Genomic DNA, 21,888 nt, shown 5'->3' with positions numbered 1-21,888 from the left:
TGCCCCCTGCACCCCCATCCGCATGCACCCCCCCTTGCACAGACACCCCCTCTGTACCCTTCTAGCACCCCACTTTTTCACACCCACCCCAATTCCGTACAACCCTCTGCATCCCCTTTGTACCCTCCATCCCCATGCACCCCCCTTGCACCCCCCTTTGCACAGACACCCCCATCTCCCTACACGCCCCCTGCACCCCCATCTCCGTACACCCCTCCTGCACCCCCTTTGCGCCCCCCATCCCCATCTCCATACACCCCCCTGCACCCCCCTTTGCACAGACACCCCCTCTAGCACCCCTCCCTTGCACAACCCCCCATCTCCCTACACGCCCCCTGCACCCCCATCTCCGTACACCCCTCCTGCACCCCATCTGCGCCCCCTGCACCCCCATCTCCATACACCCCTCCTGCACCCCCTTTGCGCCCCCCATCCCCATCTCCACACACCCCCTTGTACCCCCCATCCCCATACACCCCCCTGCACCCCCTTTTGCACAGGCCCCCCCTCTAGCACCCCTCCTTTGTACACCCCCCCCCCCTCCATCACCCGAGGCCGCGGTGATGGGCGCTGGGGTCGGTTCCCCCGCCCCTCACCTGCAGTGCCGGCCGCTCCCGGAGCCTCCTCCATGGGCCGGCCCGGTGCCGGGGCCGGTGCTGGGCGGGGCGGGCCCGGTGCCAGCCCGCAGCCCCGCACGGTGCTGCCCGCCGCGGCGGGGGAGGGGCTGGGGGGGGGGGCGGGGCGCGGCGGGGACCGGGAGTCGGGAGAAGGGGGGGGGGTACGGGGGGGACCCCGAGGATGGGGGGTGGCAACCGGTGGCGGCAGGGGACCGGGAGGGAGCGGGGCCGGGGGAGGTTAACGGGAAGCGGGGGAGCAAAGGGGACCCCGGGGGTGCGGTGGGAGCGGGAGGGAGCGGGGAGGGGGATGCGGATCCGGGATGCGGGGATGGGGGGGGCTAATGGGAACCGGGTGTGCAGCAGGGGGTGCGGTGGGACTGGGAGGGACCGGGAGGGACCGGGAGGGACCGGGAGGGCACACGAGGACCTGGGGTGCAGCGGGGACCGGGAGGGGCGGTCGGGGAGATGCGGATGCGGGATGCGGGGGGAGCCCCGGGATGCGGCGACTAACGGGAACCGGGGATGCGGTGGGACCGCAGGGGATGGGAGCCAGGGGACGGATCCGGGGTGCAGAGGAGACCTGGGAAGGTGGGGGTGCCGAGGGGACCCGGGTCACGGCGGGGACCGGGAGGGACCGGCGGGGGGTCAGACCCGGGATGCAGAGGGGGGACCCGGGACGAGGGGGGCAGAGGGAACCGGCGAGGAGCCGGGAGGGCGGAGGGGACGCGGATCTAGGGCGCAGGGTGGCGGATCTGGAGCCGAGGATGCAGCGGGGACCCGGAGGGACCGGCGGGGGCTCAGACCCGGGGGGGACACGGTGAGCGGGACACCGGGCTGCGCTCCCCTCCCTCCCCGCCAGGGGGCGCGCGGGAGCCGCGTGCGAATCTCGCGAGATCAACGTAACTCTCGCGAGAGCCGCGCGTTGCCTGGAGACCAGGACGCCGTTGGCCGCCGCCATGGTGAGAGCGGAGCCGGGGGGCCGAGCTGGGGCTGGCGGCGGGGAGCGGGCCTGAGAGGGCCCCGGGCGGCCGGGGGGCCCCGGGCCGGCTGCGGAAGGGTTCCCGGAGCCGGGGGGCTGGGGCCGGGCTGGCCCCGCTGTGCGGAGCCGCGGCGGGGCCGTTCGGGTGGCACTGCCCCGTGAGGCTCGGCCGGGCCCGGGGCGAGGGGTCGGGGCGAGGCCGAGTACAAAGCCAGGCTGGGCGGGGAATGGATAGAGAGCAGCCCGGAGGAGCACCTGGGGTGCTGGCGGATGAGAAGCCCAACTTGAGCTGGCAACGTGAGCTCGCAGCCCAGAAAGCCAAGCGCATCCCTGGCTGCATTAAAAACAGTGGGGCCAGCACGGCGAGGGAGGGGATTCTGCTCCTTTGCTCCCCTCTTCTGAGACACCACTTGGAGCCGTGTGTCCAGTTCTGGAGTCCTTAGCGCAGGAAAGGACATGGATCTGTTGGAGCGAGTCCAGAGTAGGCCATGAAGATGATCCAAGGGCTGGAGTACCTCCCGTATGAGGACAGGCTGAGAGAATTGGGGTTGTTCAGCCTGGAGAAGGCTCCAGAGGGACCTCAGAGCAGCTTCCAGTACTGAAAAGGCTCCAGGAAAGCTGGGGAGGGCCTCTTGATCAGAGAGTGCAGGGACAGGACAAAGTGGAATGAATATAAGTTGAAAGAGGGGAGATTTAAATTAGACATTGGGATGAAATTTTTTCCTGTGAGGGTGGTGAGGCAGTGGCCCAAGTTGCTCAGATTCAATGCCCAATCCCTGGAGGTGTTCAAGATCAGGTTGGGTGAGGCTTGGAGCACCCTAATCCAGTGGAATTTGCCTCTGCCCATGGCAGGGGATTAGAACTGGATGGGCTTTGAGGTCCCTTCTGACCCAAACCATTTCATGGTTCTCTGATTGTCCGTCTGGGGACCTCAATGCGGAGATGAGCTGGCAGCAGCTGAGCATGAGCTGTGGGTGTTCTTGAAGGTCTTGCAGGCTTTCAGGCTCCTTCTGGGGATGCTGGCTTCATGAGCCCATGCTCCCTGTCACCCTTCTCCTTCTGTCCCCACCATGAGAGCAGTTACGCTTCATAGCTTGGGTCAGTACAACACAGCTTCCTCCCAGCACCCAGGCCACGCCTCATGGATTTTGTTTTCTTTCTTTAGGCACCTAAAAAGAAAGTTGGAAAAAAAGCAAAAGAGCGCAATGCTCCGAAAGTGGTGGATGCCTTGTCCCTAAAGGAGATGAACAGGGAGCAGGTGAGAGATCCCAGTCTCCCAGCCTTGGAACAGTACTTGGAACCCCTGCGTGGCGTCTGGCTCCGGGAATGACAGCTGGTGGAGGGTGACAGACAAGCAGCTGGGATTCATTCACTGCATGACGCCTGTCTGAGCTGTGTGTGGGGTTCTCCTTGTTCCTGGAAGAAGCAGCCCCCTCATCCCACCCTCCCTTCTCCTGCTCCGTGGCACTCAGTTCTCTGGCCCTATGCCCTTGCTGTCTTCTCCCTGATTCTGCAGCCCCGGCACCCTGCTCAGCTGGGTGATGGCTCTGCCAGGAGCTCTGTGATTTGCAGCCTGCTGTGCTCTCAGTTGTGTTGCTACTGGGGCAGGGGGCTTCTGAAGGCATGCGGAGGGCAGGCAGAGGTGGAAGGTGCAGCCACTGCCCCTTGGTTGCTCCAGGTCCCACTCGTCTTGTCCTACAAACAGAGGGGAAGATGGCCCTGGCCTGGCGACCTTTCTTCTGGGATAAGGTCTTGTACAAGTCAGTGAAAGTGATGTGCCCAGGTGGCCAACAGCATCCTGGCTTGTATCAGCAATGGTGTGGCCAGGAGGACCAGGGAAGGGATCATTCCACTGTACTTAACGCTGGTGAGGCTGCTTCCCGAATCCTGTGTTCAGTTTTGAGCCCCTCAGTACAAGAAAGACATTGAGGGGCTGGAGCATGTCCAGAGAAGGGAGTGGAGCTGGGAAAGGGTCTGGAGAGCAAGGGTTCTGGGAGTCGCTGAGGGAACTGGGGCTGTTTACTCTGGAGGAAAGGAGGCTGAGAGGAGACCTCATCACTCTCTACAGCTCCCTGAAAGGAGGCTGTAGTGAGGTGGGTGCTGGGCGCTTCTTCCAAGTAACAAGTGACAGGACAAGAGGAGATGGCCTCACGTTGTGCCGGGGAGGTTTAGATTGGATATCAGGAAAAATTTCTTCACCAAAAGGGTTGTCAAGCCTGGAACAGGCTTCCCAGGGAAGTGGTGGGGTCACCATCCCTGGAGGTGTTTAAAAGACACGTAGGCATGCTTAGGGACATGGTTTATTGATGGACTTGGCAATCATGGGTTAATGGTTGGTCTTAAAGGTCTTTCCCAACCTAAATGATTGTAAGATTCAGCAATATTTAGGTACCTGAGAATGATGTTACTGGACTCTGTGAGACAGAATATCTGAGCCCAGGCTGCCAAGAGTGTCTTGCAGAGGCATCTGTCCGAGGCCATCTCTTCCCCCTATCTGGTTCTTCATCTTGGCTTTGCAGCTGAAGAAGCACGTTGAGCATCTCCAGCAGGAGCTGGACCGTGAACGGGAAGAGCGCAACTTTTTCCAGGTGAAGCATGACAAGATTCACACCATCTGGGAGATCGTCTGCCAGCAGCTGGAGGAGAAGAAAGCAGAGCTGCAGGACAAGAAACGGGAGATGGACGAGGCGGAGGAGAGGCATCAAGTGGAAATCAGGGTGCGAGGGGAGGAGGCTGGGAGGTTTTGGGAGTTCTGAGGAGGTGAGAGAAGGGGATAGAGGAGGAGAGGCTGGCCAGGAGCATCTCAACCAATATCCCAGCTCAAAGTGTCTTCCTGCTGAAGCCCCTCACCCGGTCTGTGGCTTCTCTTTAGGTTTACAAGCAGAAGGTGAAGCACTTGTTGTCTGAACACCAAGAAAACCTTGCTGAGCTGAAAGCAGAGGTCACACTGTCCAAGAAGCAGACCCAGGAGGAACACTGGGTCCAGGAGATGAAGCTGCAGGAAGACATACATTCCTTGCAAATGAAACTGAGGGAGCAGGAGCAGGCCCATGAGACACTGGTGAAAAACATGCTCCTGGTACGTCCCTGGCCGGGCTGGAGCTGCGTGTGAGGTGCATTTGCTGCAGGGGGAAGTGGTGGGGCTGCAGGCTGAGCCCCTCCCAGCCGTGCCATGTGAACAGGAGCCTGCCTCCCCAGCTCTCTCCATGGGGTGGGATGGGGTTTCCCACTGGCACTGGTAGCAGATGGACTCAAGATACTAGAAAATCAGCACAGGAACAGGGAGAAAGGATTCCTGGGGCACCTGCTGTGAACCCTGCCTCCCACAGCAGGGAACTGTGAGAGCGGGTGGAGAAACTATGAGCCACTGTTCGCATGGATAACATGGGATTGGTGCCATGGCAGGAGACTTTCCTAGGGAGCAGGAGGGAATCCCTCAGGATGTGTCTGACTCAGGATTTGGTTTTCTGCCTCTAACATATAGCTTCTCCCTAACAGAAACAAGAGAAGGAGATTACCAGGCTGCGCATGGACTTTGAGAGACAAGTGAGAGGTCAGGACCTGTTCATGGCTCCTGCATGAGCTCCATTTGTCATTGCCCTTGAGTTCTCCTGCACTGCCAGGCTCCCTGACAGAGCCTCAGGCAGAAAGGGGGCTGTTTTCCCCCTGGTTCTGGCTGGTCTTTCCCCAGTTCTTGCACCCTGTGCTCTGGGGCTGCCAGACCCCCAGCATCGCGTGAGCGTAAGTCTGGGTGCCTGTAGTGTGGGTGAAGGGTGCAGGCGGGGCACCTGTCGCTGCTCCAGGCGGTACCGCTGAGCACAAGTGCCGGGCTGTGCTTTTCCAGGCTGCAGGGTGGGCTGGCTGGAGGAGCCCTTGCAGAGTCCTTGCTCCAATCTCCTCCTCAGGGGACGTTTCAGGTTCTCATGGGCTGACTTGGAGCATTTCCATGCCCTCTTTCCAAGGATGCTATTTCTGGACTCTGCTCTCCATGGTCCCAGCGTAACTGCTCCACACACTGGTGGCAGCTGCAGTGACGCTGCTAATGGGTGTCTTGTCCTCGAGTAATGCCAGGGTGGCATGTGCTGGACCAGTGCTGGCTGGCAGAGCTGGGGTGCGTTATGCAGGGTCTCCAGAAGGTCCTCACTCAGCTGCCTCTGTGCTCCCCCAGATATCGAGGCCAAGTATACTGTAAAGATGCAAGTCCTGCGGGATGAGCTTGACTTGCAGAGGAAGCTGGAGATCTTTGAGGTGGAGGACAGGAAGAACAGCCATATCAATGAGATGCTGAGGAACCACAAGAAGGCTTTCAATGACATTAAGACCTACTATGATGATGTCACACACCAAAACCTGGAGCACATCAGCTTGCTGAAGGTACTGCCTGCACCAGTTGCCACAGCTTGCCTGGCCTGCAGTGTCACCCTTCCCCTAATGGGCAGGTCCTGTGAGGATTTCACCTGGATCTGGCAAGATTCCAGGTGGCAGTGTAGCTACTGCTGGTCTCTTGGGAGCTGTACAGCATTACACGAGCAAAGCTTTTATGCACAGGAAGTTATGTCTTGGCCAGCAGTGGGAGGGTGTCTGGATGGTGTGGGAAGCTCTGAGGAGTTGGGCAGCCCCTAGGAGTTGGCACTTGTGTTCCCAAGAACAGGATCAGGTGGAGGAGAGCAAGAAGAGAGAGAATCACTTGAGAAAGGAAAGGGCAGGGTTGCTGCTCCAGAACAAGCAGCTGAAGGAGATGTCGGAACAGGCCCAGCAGCAGGTGTCTGAACTGCAGAAGAAGTTGGCTCAATATGAGGAGAACAAGGACACCCGGAAGGTGAGTGGCCAGTCCTGGCCTTTCCCAAGTCACCCTGACTGTTTCCTGGAGGGAGTCAGCAGTGACCTCTGCTGCTCCACTTGGCCAGATCACCGAGCAAAGTTCTTTGAGTGATTTTCAGTTTAGCTGGCTGTTTATAAGATCTCAGATGGGACTTCCAGGGCTCTGGCAGCGAGAAGCAAGAGCAGCCCCTGCTGCAGAGGGACAAGTGGGTTGGTGTGGGTGCTGACTGTTTTTTTCTCACCCATATCTCTTTGGTGGTTGCTCTACTCCCTTGCCAGAATGTATCCCCCACACCTCCCAGAGAAACCCATGCTCTTTAACCATCCCTCCCCGTTTGCAGAACACTAAAGCCTGTCTGAAAGTCACCCAGAAGGAACTGAAGGATCTTCAGTGGGAACACGAAGTGCTGGTGCAGAGGTTCAGCCAGGTGAGAGCTGTGGGTGGGTCTGGGCGTTCCATTTCCCTCTCCAAACCCTGTCCCCTCTGCAGAGGGCTGGGCACAGGGGCTTAGCAGAGAGTTTAAGCTTAGCCGAGGGCTTTTTGAAATTCTAATCCAGAGCTGTGTGATAACTGCTGCTTCCAACAAAGCTTCTCACAGCTTTGGCATCTCCCATGGTCAGCAGACAAGCCTGGCCTTGTGTTTTGCTAAGCAATCATGCATGCTTCAGTGGTCTCCTCCTGGCCTGTGAGGGGCTGGCTGTGCAGCAGTTTTGGGGCAGAGCTGTGAGGAGAGATTGTCATGGGCCACTGCCCGCAGCCACAGCTTGTCCCCTCCTTCTGCCAGTGTTGGGGGTTCCTCCACTTGCTGCGTTGTAGCAGCTCAGGATGAGTCCTGTTGACTGAGTTCTTCCAGACTTGGCCTCTTCCCCCACCACTGAGCTCAGATAAATCTACTGAGGCAGGAGACAGCTCATTTGCAATTCGTAGAAATCCCCAGGAATATGAACATTGATCTGAGGCCTCGTTAACAACCCATCATTAAGGCAGTAACGTATTCAGTGAATTCAGAAGTAGGCTGTGGAGGAGAGATTGTGTCCTAATTAGGACACTTCTTAACTAGCTGTGAGCCAGGGCCTCGTGCCAGCCACGAGGAGGAGAGGAGAGACCCGTGTGAGCTGTCGGGCCCTCTCTGAGGTCTAAACCAGTGCAATCAGCCCGTTCTGCTGCTGGGACGTCCTGAACCCCGAGGGGAGGAGGAGGCAGGAGCGCAGGTGCTGAGGAGGTGCCGGCTGTGGAGCGAGGGAAGCTGTGCTCCAGCACCTGCGTTCCCTGTGGGCTGCAGATGCTGTGGGGGATGGCTGGGCTTTCAATAGAGCAGGCAGAGCCGAGTGGCCAGTCCTGTTTGCTGCTTGCCCTGGATGGCTGCCAGCCCAGGGCTTCCTGAAAGCGGTGTGAAGGCCTTGCTGTCTTTGGGAGCAGGTGCAGGCGGAGCGGGATGAGCTCTATCAGAAGTTCACCAAAGCCATTAACGAGGTGCAGCAGAAGACGGGCTTCAAGAACCTGCTCCTGGAGCGCAAGCTGAAAGGACTCCGCAGCATCCTGGAGAGAAAGGAAGTGGAGCTCAGCGAAGTCTTGGCAGCCTCCAACCTTGACCCAGGCGCCTTCTCATTGTTTTCGCGGAAGCTGGAGGTACCATGCGCTGCCGTGAGGCCCTGTGGAGGCTGCCCTTGGTGGGGAGAGGCTGCTCTGGGCTGAATGCAGACCTTGGAGTGTCTGAGTCCCCATAGCTGTAACTGCCATGTCACTCATTTCCAGCACTCCCAAGGTCACATGTGATGCTGCAGGGCACTTCAGCTCTCCCTCGGGGATGGAGCATATGCTTGTCAGAGTTTGGTACTGATCTCTCCCTCAGGCGGCGCCTGTTTTGAGGAGCAGGGCCTGAGGCTGAGCCGCTGCGTGAGCTGTGCTCACCAGCTCTGTGCTGCCAAACAGTCAGCTGTGTGTGGGACCCTTCAGCCAGCTGGGTGCTCTGTGCACGGAGAGTGACAGCCAGTGAACCTCACTCAGCCTCTTTGGCTGCAGAGAGAGCATAGACAGGTTCCCAGGGGCTCTGCAATGTCTGCTGTGCTAAAAATACATGTGCAGAAAGCCTCAGCACAGAGGCTCGGAGACCCACATTCCTGGAGCCTGCTGCAGCCGTAACTGAAGAAGCATCACTTGCTTTAGATTGGGTTGAGACACGGGGCACGTGGGTTTCATGCTCAGCTCAGCCACTGCACCGGTGCCCTCCCACTCATCCTGTGCCAGCCCAACCCCTTCCAGGTCCCCTCTGCAGTGGGTGGCAGTGAAGTGCATGGACATCCTCTTGCCAGGGTGCCCTGGGGGTGTGCACAGCAGCAGCCAAGGCTCTGGAGCCATAGGATGGGGCAGAAGATGTGTCACCTAGGAGCAGGTGCCACAGTAGTAGGAAGGAAAACACATTCCTGGGGAGGTGTCACGGCGTCAAGCTCTCCCGCAGCTGCTAGGGTCCTGGAATTCCTTTGCTCAGCTGCTTCCAGCGTCTTCCAGGGAGCCTCTCTCCCTGTAATTCCCCTGGTGCCGGCAGGGCGGTGCTGCCAGAGCAGGTGCTGCCACCACCCTGCCTTGCAGTGAGGCTGATGATAATGGCAGGTGGCATTGTGTTGTTGGTCCAGGAAGTCCCTTCCCCTCGTCTCCGCTTGGGGCTGGCTGTCCCTGGCAGTGCTGGATTGAAGGGGGCAGGGTGGTGGCCCCCTTCCAGGCCATGCTGCGAGCTGCTCCACTCCAGCCAGGCTCCAGAGCTACCTCTGCCACCGTGCAGCAGCTCCTCTGTGCGCTCTGCCGTGCTTCTCCCACCTGCAGCGTGGCCACCATGCCCCTGGGGCTGGGCAGCTGCTGCCTGACACACGGTTTCCCTTTGCAGGATGAGCTCGGTTCCAAGGATGACACCATCAAAGACCTGCAGCTCCAGCTGGCCCACGCCTGCAAGGTGAGGGAAGGGGCCGGGACTGCTGTCTCCCCAGGTTGGGGCTGGGGGCTGTTGGGTGGTGGCTGCAGCTTGGGTGGCGTGGAAGGGGGGGACCTTCTGCTCGAGGCCATGCATGGAGCACAGGAAAGGGAACTCGCAGCAGGCCAGCTGAGCTGCTTTGTGCCCTGTGCCAGGTAAGACGCAGCCCAGGCTGCAGTTTCCCCTTGTCCGCCCTGCGAAGGAAGGTGGGTTGGGATGCCCCGTTGCTGTGCAGGGAGTTGGTGCCTGGGTGTGGAGGGGCTGGGCTGGAGCTGGACTTCAAGCTGACTGTGGGTTGCTTCTCTTGTAGGCACACAATGACATGCTGCAGGCATTCAAGGGAAAGCTGACAGCCTTTGGGATCCCCCTGGACAACCTGGGCTTCAAGCCCTTGGAGAGCCCCGTGCTGGGGCAGGAGATGGGACAGGGCCCTGCAGGACTTGTTTCTGTTCCCAGCTGATGCTGGCCAGCACTGAGGGATCTGCTGTGCTAGGCACAGAGCCAGGCTGTGCTTCGTGCCATTAAACAGGTCCTAGCGAACCATTTGCAGGACGTGGAGGACCTGCCCACTCTTGCCTTGGGGGACACCAGCCACAGGCAGCAGCCAGGTGGTTCAGCTCTGACTGAGCGGTGCCAGTGCAGCCGAGGACCACAGCTCATCCCAGTGGGCTCCCAGCATCCCACCCGCTGGACCGGACCCCCCTGCCTCCCGCCCTGCCTGCAGGAAGGTGATTTTTTGAGACAAACATGTTGTTTGAAGCTTTAACAGTGTTGGTGGCATAGTTTTCTCCATCCCAGGGAGAGGACATGCATTTCCCCTAACTTCCACGGTACGTTGTGTAGGAGTAGGGGCTGATCAGCAGTGGGAGGTGCAGCTTCTGGGCTGGGTCGGTGATGGTGAAGACGACCTGGGGGAGAGCGAGAAGGCAGCGGCTGGGAACCCCCTCTGGTGGGGCTCATCTAGCCAGAGTCAGGCCCTGAGGGATGCTCTGAGCAGAGCCGGCAGCGCTGCAGGAGGGAGGCTGGGGCGTGCAGTTCACACAGGACACCCAGACCCTGGCTCTGGTCCCCCTGTGGTTTCAGCTGGATCCCGTGGCCCCCATCCCCTGCTCCCCATGTTCTGTACCTCCACAAAGGGGTAGAAGCTGACGTGCCCCAGTCCCTGCCAGTACGCCGCTGTCTCAAAGTGCAGCTTGTAGGTGCCGGCCTTGGCCTGTCCTGGAGCCAGGGGCAGCTGGCAGCGCCCATCCTTGTCCGTCCACCTGAAACCAGAAGGAGAAAGCGAACTGTGCCACGGTGGCTGTCCCTGGCTCTGCTGCCAGCAGCTTCCAGAGCAAAGGCTGGGCAGCCTCTCCTGGCAGCTGGCTGGTTCAGGGGAGCTGGGCAGCAGCATCCTTTGCCTGTTTTGCTGCTGCTGGCTCTCCTACCTCTGCTCCAGCTCCAACCACTGCAGCCCTGGCTCCAGCAGCTGGGCCAAGCGGATGGCGACGCCGGCTGCCGGCAGCCCCGTGGCCGTGTTCAGCACGTGGGTGGTCAGGGAGCCGTTCACCATCTCAGTCATGCCTTCAGCCTGGGGCAGAGGAGTGAGCAGGGCTGGAATGTGTCCAGCAGCACTGTCTGCCTCTCTCATCTGCTGTGCTACAGCCGCCAGTGCCACAGCCAAGCCCACCTGGTCACCCCCAGCCCCTCTCTGGAGGGGCCTTTGCCCAGCTTGCCTGTGTGCCCCCTCCCTGCAGCACCAGGCTGCATACGTGGAGTGGGACCAGCCCTTGCTGCCATCCCAGCAATGGACCTTGCTGCTGGAGAGGCACAACAGCGAGTGATGCTGCTTACCTGGCTCTCCTCCATCCTGCTCAACCAGGGGCCTGAGGCTGGTGGCACTGCACAAAAGTGCCCTGCCCAAGCCGCCTTGCCTGCTGCCTCTTCCCAAGGCGCTGGTGAGGCTGGATGCTGCTGTCCCAATGCAGAGCTGCACCAAGACTGGGCGCTCCTCCCTGGCTGGGCTGAGCCAGCGCAGGTGGCTTCACCCTGGGAGGTGCATCCAGGAACCCTGACGGCACCCTTGCTCCACCAGCACCATGGCCCATGGGCTGGTGGAACAGAGCCCAGTGGGATGTTGGGGCGCCAAACCAGGAGGAGCTGTGGCAGAGCTGCCATTCCAGCCTTGCCTCTTTCCCTGGAAAGCACCTGGAGTTCATTGATGCTGTGGTGGCCGGGTATGTGGGAGCTGCCAGGAACAGGCAATGGATGTGACCTTGGTCACGTCCTGCTGGGAAAAGTTGAAAGCCAGCCCATGATGCACAGGTAGATGCTTAGCTGCCACCACCAGCCTGGGAAGGACCCACGCAGGGGCCCAGTGCACGGCTTACTGCTCCCAGCATTCTGGATTCTGCTGGAAATGACTCCACGGCATCCTGAAGAGAAAGGAACTCGGCGAGGTCTTGGCAGTCTCCAGCCTTGACCTGGCTACCCTCTCCTTGGTCTCGTGGAAACTGGAGGTACTGGGCACTGTCGGGGGCCCTGTGGAGGCTGCCCTTGGTGGGCAAAGGCTGCTCTGGGGTGAGTGCAGACCCTGGAGCATCTGAATCCCTGTCCTACACAGCTGTAGCTGCCACATCACTCATTCCCAACACTCCCAGTGTCACATGTGTTGCTGCAGGGCACTCTGGCTTTCTCTCAAGAATGGAGCATACAGGTGTTGGAGTTAGGTTAGGAGGAAGTGGTGTATTATACTGATAATCTTAAATACAGTAAGTTTGGTTGTTTTATTTTTCTATAAATCTCAATAGCATTTTACTACTTGACATTCTACCTCAGGTTCTTACTTCCCTGGATAGTATTTTTTAATTACTCGTATTTTACATTGTAGAATTTCCTTAAAAAAAAGAGCTCCCAATTAGTAAATTGTTATATATGTACGTATAGAATCATAGAATCGTAGAATGGTTTGGGTTGAAAAACTTCTAAATGCAACAGAATGGCAGCCTGTTCTGCAGCATCCAACTACTCCAGTTTTAATCTTACCCCTTCCAGGCAGAGCAGGAGATGCCACTACTGCTCTTGAGAACCCCTTCCTTTAAAAGATTTGCTCTGTAAGGAAAAAGCAGATGTGTCTTTTCCTCTGAGAGTGGTGAGGCACTGGCCCAGGTTGCCCAGAGAAGTTGTGGCTGCCCCATCTCCAGAGGTTTCCAAGGCCACGTTGGATGGGGCTTGGAGTAACCTGATCCACTGGGAGGTGTCCCTGCCTGTGACAGGGGGATTAGAATCTTTAAGATCCCTTCCTACTTTCCAGCGGGGTCCTTTTTTGAAGACAAGGTATTTCCTGGTCTAGAAGACATTAAGCCTGTGCTTCGGGGTTACTTTTTCCTATGTGCATTCTCATTATTTGCAGACCAAGGGAGAGATGTGTTTGCAGTGTTTTACCACTCCTGTGTTGGCTGGTAGAAATACAGCGTCACTCTCTCCTTATTTGTGTTTAAATCATCTCTAGTAAAATACTGTTAAAATTGAAAATACACTGGTATTCCCTGGCAACTCTTAGACGCTTGCAAATCCATGAACGAGACCAGCTTTCAAAGAGGTAAGTTTTCATATTTTGTTCACATGGTAAAACTAAGTTCTATCCCAAATGTTTAATTTTAAACATGCTAAGTAAGTGTTTGTTAGGGTCGGGGCTTGAACAAGGGTCACATAGACTCTGATCTAGGTTTTCTTATCAGTAGGGAGTGCTGCAATGCTGCTGCCGAGGAAAATGAACTCTGTTGAGAAAGCAGATGAAAAGACAGCAGTCCTGACTGCTGGAAGGGCGCAAGAAGAGTTTCAGGAGTTGGGGAGAAGAAAGCAGCAGTGATGGTCAAAAATGAGCCAATTCTGTGAAGTGAGGTCCTCACCCCATTTTTGGTAAAACACCAAAACCGGGGAAGCTCTCATTGTTTCTTTTTGTAGGAAAACCTCTTTGCGAGACTCACACATGCAGAAGAACTTCATATTCCCAGTAGTATGTTTTTTTCAGAAACAATCTCCACAGCAGTCCTACAAAATGCTGTCAAAAGCCAGGGTTGGGAACTGAAACTCTTCTTTCTCCTTGACACATAGACTCAAGTTGGATGCTGGTTCTATAGCACATTATCATTGTCCCATCTTGAGATAGCTTGTGCTCCATGGGCAAGCAATTAACCACTACTTTCTGTCCCATAAGGGCTACACCCCTTCTCCTGCTGTTTTTTCTGTCTTTTCGCTGTCTTTTCTCTGAGTCTCTCCAGTTTTGGCAACAAAATTAAAATCTCAGGATTTTTCTCAACTTGTCTTAACTTTGGAAATTGCTTCCTCTATTTCACAAGTAAGGAAAGGCGTCTGCACCCAAAATTTTGTCTTTGTTTTCCGTATTCTATGTTAATTACTACTTCAAAATTAGCTTTTATAAGCATTACCTATGAACTTTGTGAAAAACAGCTGAGGGGTAAGATGAAAGGTGGGCAATGGCAAACCTGTTGTGAGTGTAGCAGAGGGAAGAGATAGGAAGGGTTGTCTTGCTTAAAGGTCTGAATGAATTTTAAAGCAGCAGTGTACAAGATTGTCTGGAAAGTAGCCTAACTAGCTCTTAGATGAGAAGCCTAATTATGCCCAATTACCTCTTTGGTGGGAAGACTTTGGTGTTCTTGCTTTTATGTCAGCTTTAGTTCCATTTGATAAATAAGTAAATCGTAGCAACCAGTGCTCACGTTACCATTTTCTGCTCATGAATTTGTAAAAATTCATAAAAATACAGCTGTGCATTCTGTTCTTTATGCTTTTGTAAAGAAGTGTAAAAGATACACATTTATGTTGTGTTGTGTCATATACCATACGTATATTGAGCTTGATTTCAGCTCTGCCAGGCAGTTTTATGCTCATACTGCCCTGAAAAGTCTGAAGACAAAACTGGCAACTTGGTTTATTATTTCTGAAAAGAGAACAGGGATTTTCCAGAAAAGTTGGAACACCTCCTGTCTGTGCCATTAACTATTCAGAGAACATTACTCATATTTCTTAATTTTATATGATGGTATTTATAGTGTGGAAAGTGCATTCTAGGAGTCGGTGTTCCTGATGTGGGTAACCACGAGATGGCAGCATGGATTAAACCTAGGTGGACTCAAAAGTGACCTGCTGGCTTTTGCTCACAGTGATCAGCCACTCTGCCGGCTTTGGCTGTGGTAGAAAGTACTAGAAGGATAATACTGATCCTACTGTCACCCTGGGTGTGAGCAGCATAGTTGTATTTAAACATCATAGTCAAACGTAGGTCGAAAACACATATATTTTACCAGCCCCGTTCAATGTCTTTATCAACGACCTGGATGAAAGCATTGAGTGCACCCTTAGCAAGTTTGTGGATGACACTAAGCTGGGTGGAAGCGTGGATCTGCTGGAGGGTTGGGAGGCTCCAAAGGGATCTGAACAGGCTGGACCGCTGGGCAGAGACCAATGGCAGAAGGTTTAACAAGGCCAAGGGCCGGGTCCTGCACTTGGGGCACAACAACCCTGAGCAGCTACAGACTAGGAGAAGCCTGGCTGGAAACTGCCTGGAGGAGAGGGACCTGGGGGTGTTGGTTGACAGCGACTGAACATGAGCCAGCAGTGGCCCAGGTGGCCAAGAAGGCCAAGGGCATCTTGGCTCGGATCAGAAACGGCGTGGCCAGCAGGTCCAGGGAGGTTATTCTCCCTCTGTACTCGGCACTGGTGAGGCCGCTCCTCGAATCCTGTGTTCAGTTCTGGGCCCCTCACCACAAGAAGGATGTTGAGGCTCTGGAGCGAGTCCAGAGAAGAGCAACGAAGCTGGTGAGGGGGCTGGAGAACAGGCCTTATGGGGAACGGCTGAGAGAGCTGGGGGTGTTTAGCCTGGAGAAGAGGAGGCTGAGGGGTGACCTCATTGCTCTCTCCAACTACCTGAAAGGAGGTTGTGGAGAGGAGGGAGCTGGGCTCTTCTCCCAAGTGACAGGGGACAGGACAAGAGGGAATGGCCTCAAGCTCCACCAGGGGAGTTTTAGGCTGAACATTAGGAAAAAATTTTTCACAGAAAGGGCCATTGGTCACTGGAACAGCTGCCCAGGGAGGTGGTTGATTCACCTGGAGGTATTTAAGGGATGAGTGGACGAGGCACTGAGGGACATGGTTTAGTATTTGATAGGAATGGTTGGACTCAATGATCTAGTGGGTCTTTTCCAACCTAGTGATTCTATGATTCTAATGGTAGACAGTTTGGTCTCAGGTACTTCTGTGGCATTAGTGCCAGATTCACGCCACTTTCTTTTCTCTACAGACTCTTTTTGTGTCTGAAGCGAAGACCTAAACTTAAGTTCAGACCTAAACTTAAGCCCTTCAGTTCCTGGTAAACACCTAACTAGGAGTGATGAGCGCTTTGGGGAAGGAAGCTTTGGTCATTTTTAATCAGTACACTGCAAATTGCAATTACAAGATTCAGCTCCCTGCTGAACTGCGAGGGGCGCAACTGTTCTTGGTTTTGAAAGCTAGAAGACAGAATTATTTTAGCTGAAAAATAAATAGATCCATATCATCCCAGCAATGGATCACCATATGCAAACCCAGGAATTTTTATTTCCAAGTATAGCCGGATCATTCAGTTGTCCCATTATACAGTAACTGAACACAAACATTTCCCCAACATTGCCATCAAGGCTGGATGCCCAGGCACAGGAATGGAGCAAAAGAAATATGGGGCTTGAAAGCTCAGCCATTACATAAAAAAAGAAAATAACGATTTTTCCAGAATAATGCTCTTTTTATTCAGCTTCCATTTATATCTCCTTTTCCATTGCAGTGCAATTGCTCCCTGTGGTTTCAATAATGTTCGGCTGTGGTCTGTGAGGGGTTTGAGCTCTGCTATCTGGTCCCAGTCCTTTGGCATTCTGTTTGCTTCAACCTACACACGCCTCCTCTCTCACATAAAGCATGGAATTCATTTGAAAAGCAGACTTGCATTTCTTCAGCCTGCCTTGTGGTTGAACCTCCAGGGCCCTTGGAGAGTGACCCTGTGCTGCTGAGAAAGCTCTCGTGAGCGCAGTTGGGGTTCCTGTGTTACTTGTCCTTGCAGAGCACATCCATGCATGCACTTTTACACACATATGCAAGCACTTCTGTCCTGTTTTGCTCTAGTAAACAGTTTTCCACTCTGCAGCCTGCAGAGAGTAGGTGCAGAAAGCAGCTTTTCTGCCTTTAGAATTTGTTACTCAGAGGATTTCTGCACAAACGAAAGATCCAGTGACTTATCTTTCTGCTGTTCTTCAGAGTGAATGAGCTGGTAGCCCAGCAGGTCCATAGCATCTTTGCACACATTTTGCACTTTCTGTATTTTTTCAAAGGGAAGGGCATCCCTCCAGGCCTGGGATACTCTCAACGCATCTCTGGACTCAATATCAAAAGCCTGTGTACCTTGTCCCTTCCCATGGGTGACGTTGTGCACCCAATTCTGAAGTTCTGGTGTGAAATGGAGTTCTGCGAACTTGTACATCTGAGCAGCCTTTGCCAGCGGGTCTCTGACGATGTCTTCATAGCGAACCAGCAAGTAGCGGTCTCTCATGAAGCTGGGAATGAGCTGAGTGCCTGCCTTGTAAATGTCGACATGGCTTTTGCAGATCACTTGCATTGCGTTGTAGGGCTCCATTTCTTTCGTTGTCCTCTGGGACCGCACAACAATGTTGCTGTCACGTTTCAGCTCAAATTCTGACTTCTCTCGGGACCTGAACACAGCCCGAGGATCACGTACCAAGTGAATGATTTTAAGGTTCAGGGATGGATCAGTGAGAAGCGGGTAGAGAACTTTCAGGTCAAAGAACCGAACCTCCTTGATGACGATATGGCTGTAGGTTTTACAAGCTTCCTCCACCTTGCTGAATGGGTATTTGCTACACATCGTTTTGCAGTTGCGTGCACTGATAATGTCTTTGCGACTGAACATGTCGCAGGCAGGGGGGGAGCACAAGGCTCGGCTTGTCTCCCACTGAAATAAATCAGACTTTTGCTTCTGGCTAGACATGTAAATATCAAACACAGACATGTCACACAGAAAGGCCGACCTGACTAGGTCTCGCACTGCCAGTTGTAAGACTTCAGCACTGTTCTGGTGCATCCTAACCCACACATGCCATGCAGGCTCCATCAGGTAGAAGACACTGGGGTGCTGGCTGAAGATTTGTCCAGTGAAGGAAGATCCTGACCGCCAGGAGGAGAGAATGAGGATGTGGACCGGAGAAGATTTGTTTTCCGTGACGGCATTGTTGCTGCAAGGTTGGAATTGGAAGTGGATCAAAAGGAAGGACAGAAATGCCAGCAACAGGAGCACTGGCACCCTTCTAGACTTCATCACGTTTGCGAGGGACCTGCAGAGACAGAGAAAGTTCAGCATCACAAGATCGTGAATAAGGCAGGATGAGGCACATCAGACTCCTGCCAGTCCCTCTGCAGGCTCAGGGTTTTGGAAAGCTGCCACGTTACCCGTGATACTGTGACAACTACAGCACAAGGTGTCTTTGGGAAGGACATAAATCCTACAAGGATGAAAGTTTTCTGCAGCAAGAACACTGTTTGTCAGTAAGACGTTCTAATACAGTCTTAGAAATTCACTGGAAAACTTGTCTGCACTTCTATCAAAGTTCAGGAGTTAGGTCACTGTATCAGAATATGTCAGCAAGCACAAATCTGTACATAGTGTAGAAAATCGCTGCAGAAACGACCCTGACAATTTTTATGGAGGAAAAATGAAATTAAGAGTTTTTATGGAGAGTTCCACATTGTTACTTTTAAAGTCCTGCTCTGACCATTGTTTACAGTTATTTTTATGCCAGAATGCTGTAAAAATACACTGTAGGCCTCCATTTCTTTTGCTTATATTCTTTCTGGAATTTCAGGAAACATTTATTGTCATCACAGGCAAAAGCTCACATACCACAGGAAGTAATTTGGCCCTATAATAAATCCAAGCTCAACAATATCTCCTCAACAATCAGAGCATCCTAGGCAATTTTACTAGAAAGGAAAGGCCCACAAGGGTTCATCTCATCCACCTCCGTGTGCTCCCCTCCAGCCAAGCCTGACTGTGACTTGAAGCCAGGTGGGTGCCTGCAGCACTGGCCACCCCGGAGCCTTACAGCTTTGAATCATAGAATCATAGAATCACCAGGTTTGAAGAGACCCACTAGATCGAGTCCAACCATTCCTATCAATCGCTAAACCATGTCCCTCAGCGCCTCGTCCACCCATCCCTTAAACACCTCCAGGGAAGTGACTCAACCCCCTCCCTGGGCAGCCTCTGCCAGTTCCCAATGACCCTTTCCGTGAAGAATTTTTTCCTAATGTCCAGCCTGAACCTCCCCTGGCAGAGCTTGAGGCCATTCCCTCTCGTCCTGTCCCCTGTCACTTGGGAGAAGAGCCCAGCTCCCTCCTCTCCACAACCTCCTTTCAGGTAGTTGTAGAGAGCAATGAGGTCTCCCCTCAGCCTCCTCTTCTCCAGGCTAAACACCCCCAGCTCTCTCAGCCGCTCCTCTTGTTCTCCAGCCCCCTCACCAGCTTCGTTGCTCTTCTCTGGACTCGCTCCAGAGCCTCAACATCCTTCTTGTGGTGAGGGGCCCAGAACTGAACACAGGATTCGAGGAGCGGTCTCACCAGTGCCGAGTACAGAGGGAGAAGAACCTCCCTGGACCTGCTGGTCACACCGTTTCTGATCCAAGCCAAGATGCCATTGGCCTTCTTGGCCACCTGGGCCACTGCTGGCTCATGTTCAGTCGCTGTCAACCAACACCCCCAGGTCTTTTTCCTCCAGGCAGCTTTCCAGCCAGACTTCTCCTAGTCTGTAGCACTGCACAGGGTTTGCTCGCTGCTTTTGTGCTTTTGCTCCGAATTCAGGTTGCTGTGCACATGCAGAGCAGCTGCCTCCCTGCTAACTCCGCCGTAGTGTGAATTATGGCCCAGCCAGCCACAATGCGGACACCACTTCCCTCTGTGTGCTCACCACGTTATCTTCCATGGTAATGCAGGAATGTTCCCAATCAAAATTTCCCTGACCTCCTCCTTACGCCTCAATTTCCTTCTTCATCAAAGCTTTCAAACTAATTTGCATGGAGGAGCCTCCTCTCACGATTTCAGTTCCTGGAGCAATGATGTTTAGATTTCCAGGTAACCCATTAGGTAATTAGCTGCTGCTAACTAACTAGGGGCAGAACCCCTCTGTCCCTGTATGTGCATAAAACGGCTTGTTTTTCTAATCTAACTGCTGTACATTAATTTTGAGCTTAGGGTTTCTAAGGCAGCAATTATAATTTCTCAAAGCCAGGATAATCCCTAGCGTGACTATTGCAGCAGGTGCTACCACGATATGAATTTTATTTTAGTAATGTCTTGCAAGGATGGGGCTCTACATTCAGTGAGGGACCACGTGCTTCTGGTCTCCTGGAAAGAAACTCCCTGATTTTTTTTTTTTTGGTTATAGAAATGGGCAAGAAGCTGATTCAGGTCAACATTTGGACCAAGCCTTAGAAGACCTGCAAACAAAGACTGTTGTAAAAACAAATTATATATCAGCTTCTTCCTTGCCAATGAATTCAGCAGTGTTTACCAAAAGTCCCAGCTTCCGAATGAACTTTGATGATATCACCTCCATCTGGCACCATTAATGTCATTACTCTAACTCCTGGCAGAATTCCTGGATGATAGCCAGAAGCTCTTAATTGAAAAAACCTCTGTTGAGTAGACTTGAAAGTTAACATTAAGATATCCAAGCAGGTTTAAAACCACGTAAATCATTATTTCTCTGGAAACTTGTGTATGAATAGTCTGAGTCAGAGAGAATGGATTCAGGGTTTTTAGGAAGCAAATGTGCACTTTTATCTCAAATCAAACCAGGGTGGGACAGCAAGGTATTCTGAACATGTCATAAAATAAGCAGACCATCCCTGTGACTCGGTGTTTTCCAGAAAAATGGCCTCGTGAGGCCACAGCTTCAACAGCTTCTTCCCTTATACAAGAAGTAGTGAGGGTTGTTGGCCTGACCAGTGTGTTCCACAGGGAGGGAGAAGGACTGAAGTGAGTTGTTTGTGCCTGGTGAGGTGGAGCAGAGGAGCAGCAAAGAGCCGTAGAGGTTCTATGAGGCATTGCCTAATATGAAAGAAATACTAATTACCTGACCGTATTTTTCACCACTGTATTTTTTGATCATGGCAGCTGAACTCAGGTCTTAAGCTTTTCACCATATTTTCTCTACAGCAAACATCAAGAGTCGTAAGTGATTCAATTAATTTGTGAAACATCAAGCTCTCACAGAGCAGCAGAGTAAAGATCAGCCCAGAACAACTGAGACAACCTCAGCTGCAGAAAAACCAACAAAAAAAAAGCACATTGTTACTGTCTGCTGGCAGAGAGATGAGCTAGGATTTGGCTGAGAGCAGAAAGAATCTCAAGGCACCAAGGATGAAAAACAAACTACTGAAAAATATGCCTATCCAGTGCCACCACATTGAAGTCTCCCACAGCACATGTATGAGAACGCAAAGAACTGGGATCTACCTGATGAGCAGCTGGAGTCTCAAAAAAAAATTGAGAGTTTTAAGCTTCTCAGAAACACAGGGGCCTTGGAGAAGCTTGACCCTGGCAAAGAAAAAGCAGTATAGAAAGCAGCAAACAGCCCAAGGGAAACACACCCATCAAACACACTGTAAGCGTGGGCAGCATGTCCCCAGGGTACAAAGTTGCTGAACCCACGCGTAGCTGAGAGGGTACAGCCCAAAATGCCTGTAACCGAGTGCTTTATGCACCTGTCCCCCTTCCAGACCTATACAGACCCCTGACTGCTGTAGTGGCAGTAAAGTAGCAAAGAGAATCTGGTGCCAGAGAAGCCCCAGACACTGATCTTTCATCACACTGATGGTTGCTCACAGTTTTATCAAATCCTTCTCCAGTTTGGCCCGATAATTAGAAGTAGCACCTGCCCATTCAAAGGACAACAGACAGCATGACTGTCACTAGTGGGAAATGCTGAGAAGGGACACTGAGAACACAGTCTGGAGAAGCAAGAACTACCCTTTTAAGCCAGATCAACACCTTCTTTCTGCAGGAGGAATCATGTAGCAATTTCACAGAATCACTAGGTTGGAAAAGACTCACCGGATCAGTGAGTCCAACCATTCCTATCAAACTTCTCCTATCAATTTACTGGCATCCATATATTTACAGTGTTTTACAAAACTTATCTCCCAGTTCAGGCTGCTGGACATGAGCAATGAATACAGTCCTGGGCACCAGTGCATCCGCAGCAAATACCAAGAAATGGCAGAAAATCTCACCTTAACAGATCCTCTGGGAGCGCCACCAGATCTTGTTCAAGCAAAGCTGCCCTCACACCCATATGCTGCTGTGGTACACGCTCCTCCAGGCAGCCGCGTGAGATGCTGTGTTTTCATGTGCTGGCACGCCACCTTCATGCCAGGCTCTTATATATATACACACCTGTCCTCCA

General features: G+C 53.5%; 3 protein-coding genes across 3 annotated transcripts; 1 reads left to right on the top strand and 2 right to left on the bottom strand.

Moving 5' to 3' along the window:
- Nucleotides 1–1,418: 1,418 nt before the first annotated feature.
- Nucleotides 1,419–10,126, top strand: GAS8 (growth arrest specific 8). The gene is made up of 11 exons (XM_069868697.1): nucleotides 1,419–1,576; nucleotides 2,762–2,854; nucleotides 4,116–4,313; nucleotides 4,469–4,675; nucleotides 5,095–5,149; nucleotides 5,765–5,970; nucleotides 6,248–6,415; nucleotides 6,759–6,845; nucleotides 7,838–8,047; nucleotides 9,300–9,365; nucleotides 9,694–10,126. Exons 1-11 carry the CDS (start codon nucleotides 1,574–1,576, stop codon nucleotides 9,841–9,843), a joined length of 1,443 nt encoding a protein of 480 aa, XP_069724798.1. The 5' UTR covers nucleotides 1,419–1,573; the 3' UTR covers nucleotides 9,844–10,126.
- Nucleotides 10,127–10,168: 42 nt separating this feature from the next.
- On the bottom strand, nucleotides 10,169–11,267 carry LOC138726732 (5-hydroxyisourate hydrolase-like). The gene is made up of 4 exons (XM_069868715.1): nucleotides 11,217–11,267; nucleotides 10,811–10,953; nucleotides 10,510–10,645; nucleotides 10,169–10,291 (listed from the first exon to the last, which is right to left on the bottom strand). Exons 1-4 carry the CDS (start codon nucleotides 11,229–11,231, stop codon nucleotides 10,202–10,204), a joined length of 384 nt encoding a protein of 127 aa, XP_069724816.1. The 5' UTR covers nucleotides 11,232–11,267; the 3' UTR covers nucleotides 10,169–10,201.
- A 5,112-nt stretch (nucleotides 11,268–16,379) lies between these two features.
- On the bottom strand, nucleotides 16,380–21,888 carry CHST4 (carbohydrate sulfotransferase 4). The gene is made up of 2 exons (XM_069868266.1): nucleotides 21,716–21,888; nucleotides 16,380–17,761 (listed from the first exon to the last, which is right to left on the bottom strand). Exons 1-2 carry the CDS (start codon nucleotides 21,775–21,777, stop codon nucleotides 16,609–16,611), a joined length of 1,215 nt encoding a protein of 404 aa, XP_069724367.1. The 5' UTR covers nucleotides 21,778–21,888; the 3' UTR covers nucleotides 16,380–16,608.

The sequence above is a fragment of the Phaenicophaeus curvirostris genome, chromosome 14 (genome assembly GCF_032191515.1).
Source record: "Phaenicophaeus curvirostris isolate KB17595 chromosome 14, BPBGC_Pcur_1.0, whole genome shotgun sequence".
NCBI lineage: Eukaryota > Metazoa > Chordata > Aves > Cuculiformes > Cuculidae > Phaenicophaeus > Phaenicophaeus curvirostris.
This window is presented reverse-complemented; position numbering and strand designations above follow the sequence as displayed.

Coding starts and splice junctions, on each gene's coding strand:
- GAS8 (XM_069868697.1), top strand. Junction 5,150..5,764: donor CTTTGAGAGACAAGTGAGAG/GTCAGGACCTGT, acceptor GTGCTCCCCCAG/ATATCGAGGCCAAGTATACT. Junction 5,971..6,247: donor AGCACATCAGCTTGCTGAAG/GTACTGCCTGCA, acceptor TCCCAAGAACAG/GATCAGGTGGAGGAGAGCAA.
- LOC138726732 (XM_069868715.1), bottom strand. Junction 10,646..10,810: donor TGGTTGGAGCTGGAGCAGAG/GTAGGAGAGCCA, acceptor TTCTGGTTTCAG/GTGGACGGACAAGGATGGGC. Junction 10,292..10,509: donor GCTTCTACCCCTTTGTGGAG/GTACAGAACATG, acceptor GCTCTCCCCCAG/GTCGTCTTCACCATCACCGA.
- CHST4 (XM_069868266.1), bottom strand. CDS start 21,777: ATGGGTGTGAGGGCAGCTTTGCTTGAACAAGATCTGGTGGCGCTCCCA. Junction 17,762..21,715: donor CTCCCAGAGGATCTGTTAAG/GTGAGATTTTCT, acceptor CTGTCTCTGCAG/GTCCCTCGCAAACGTGATGA.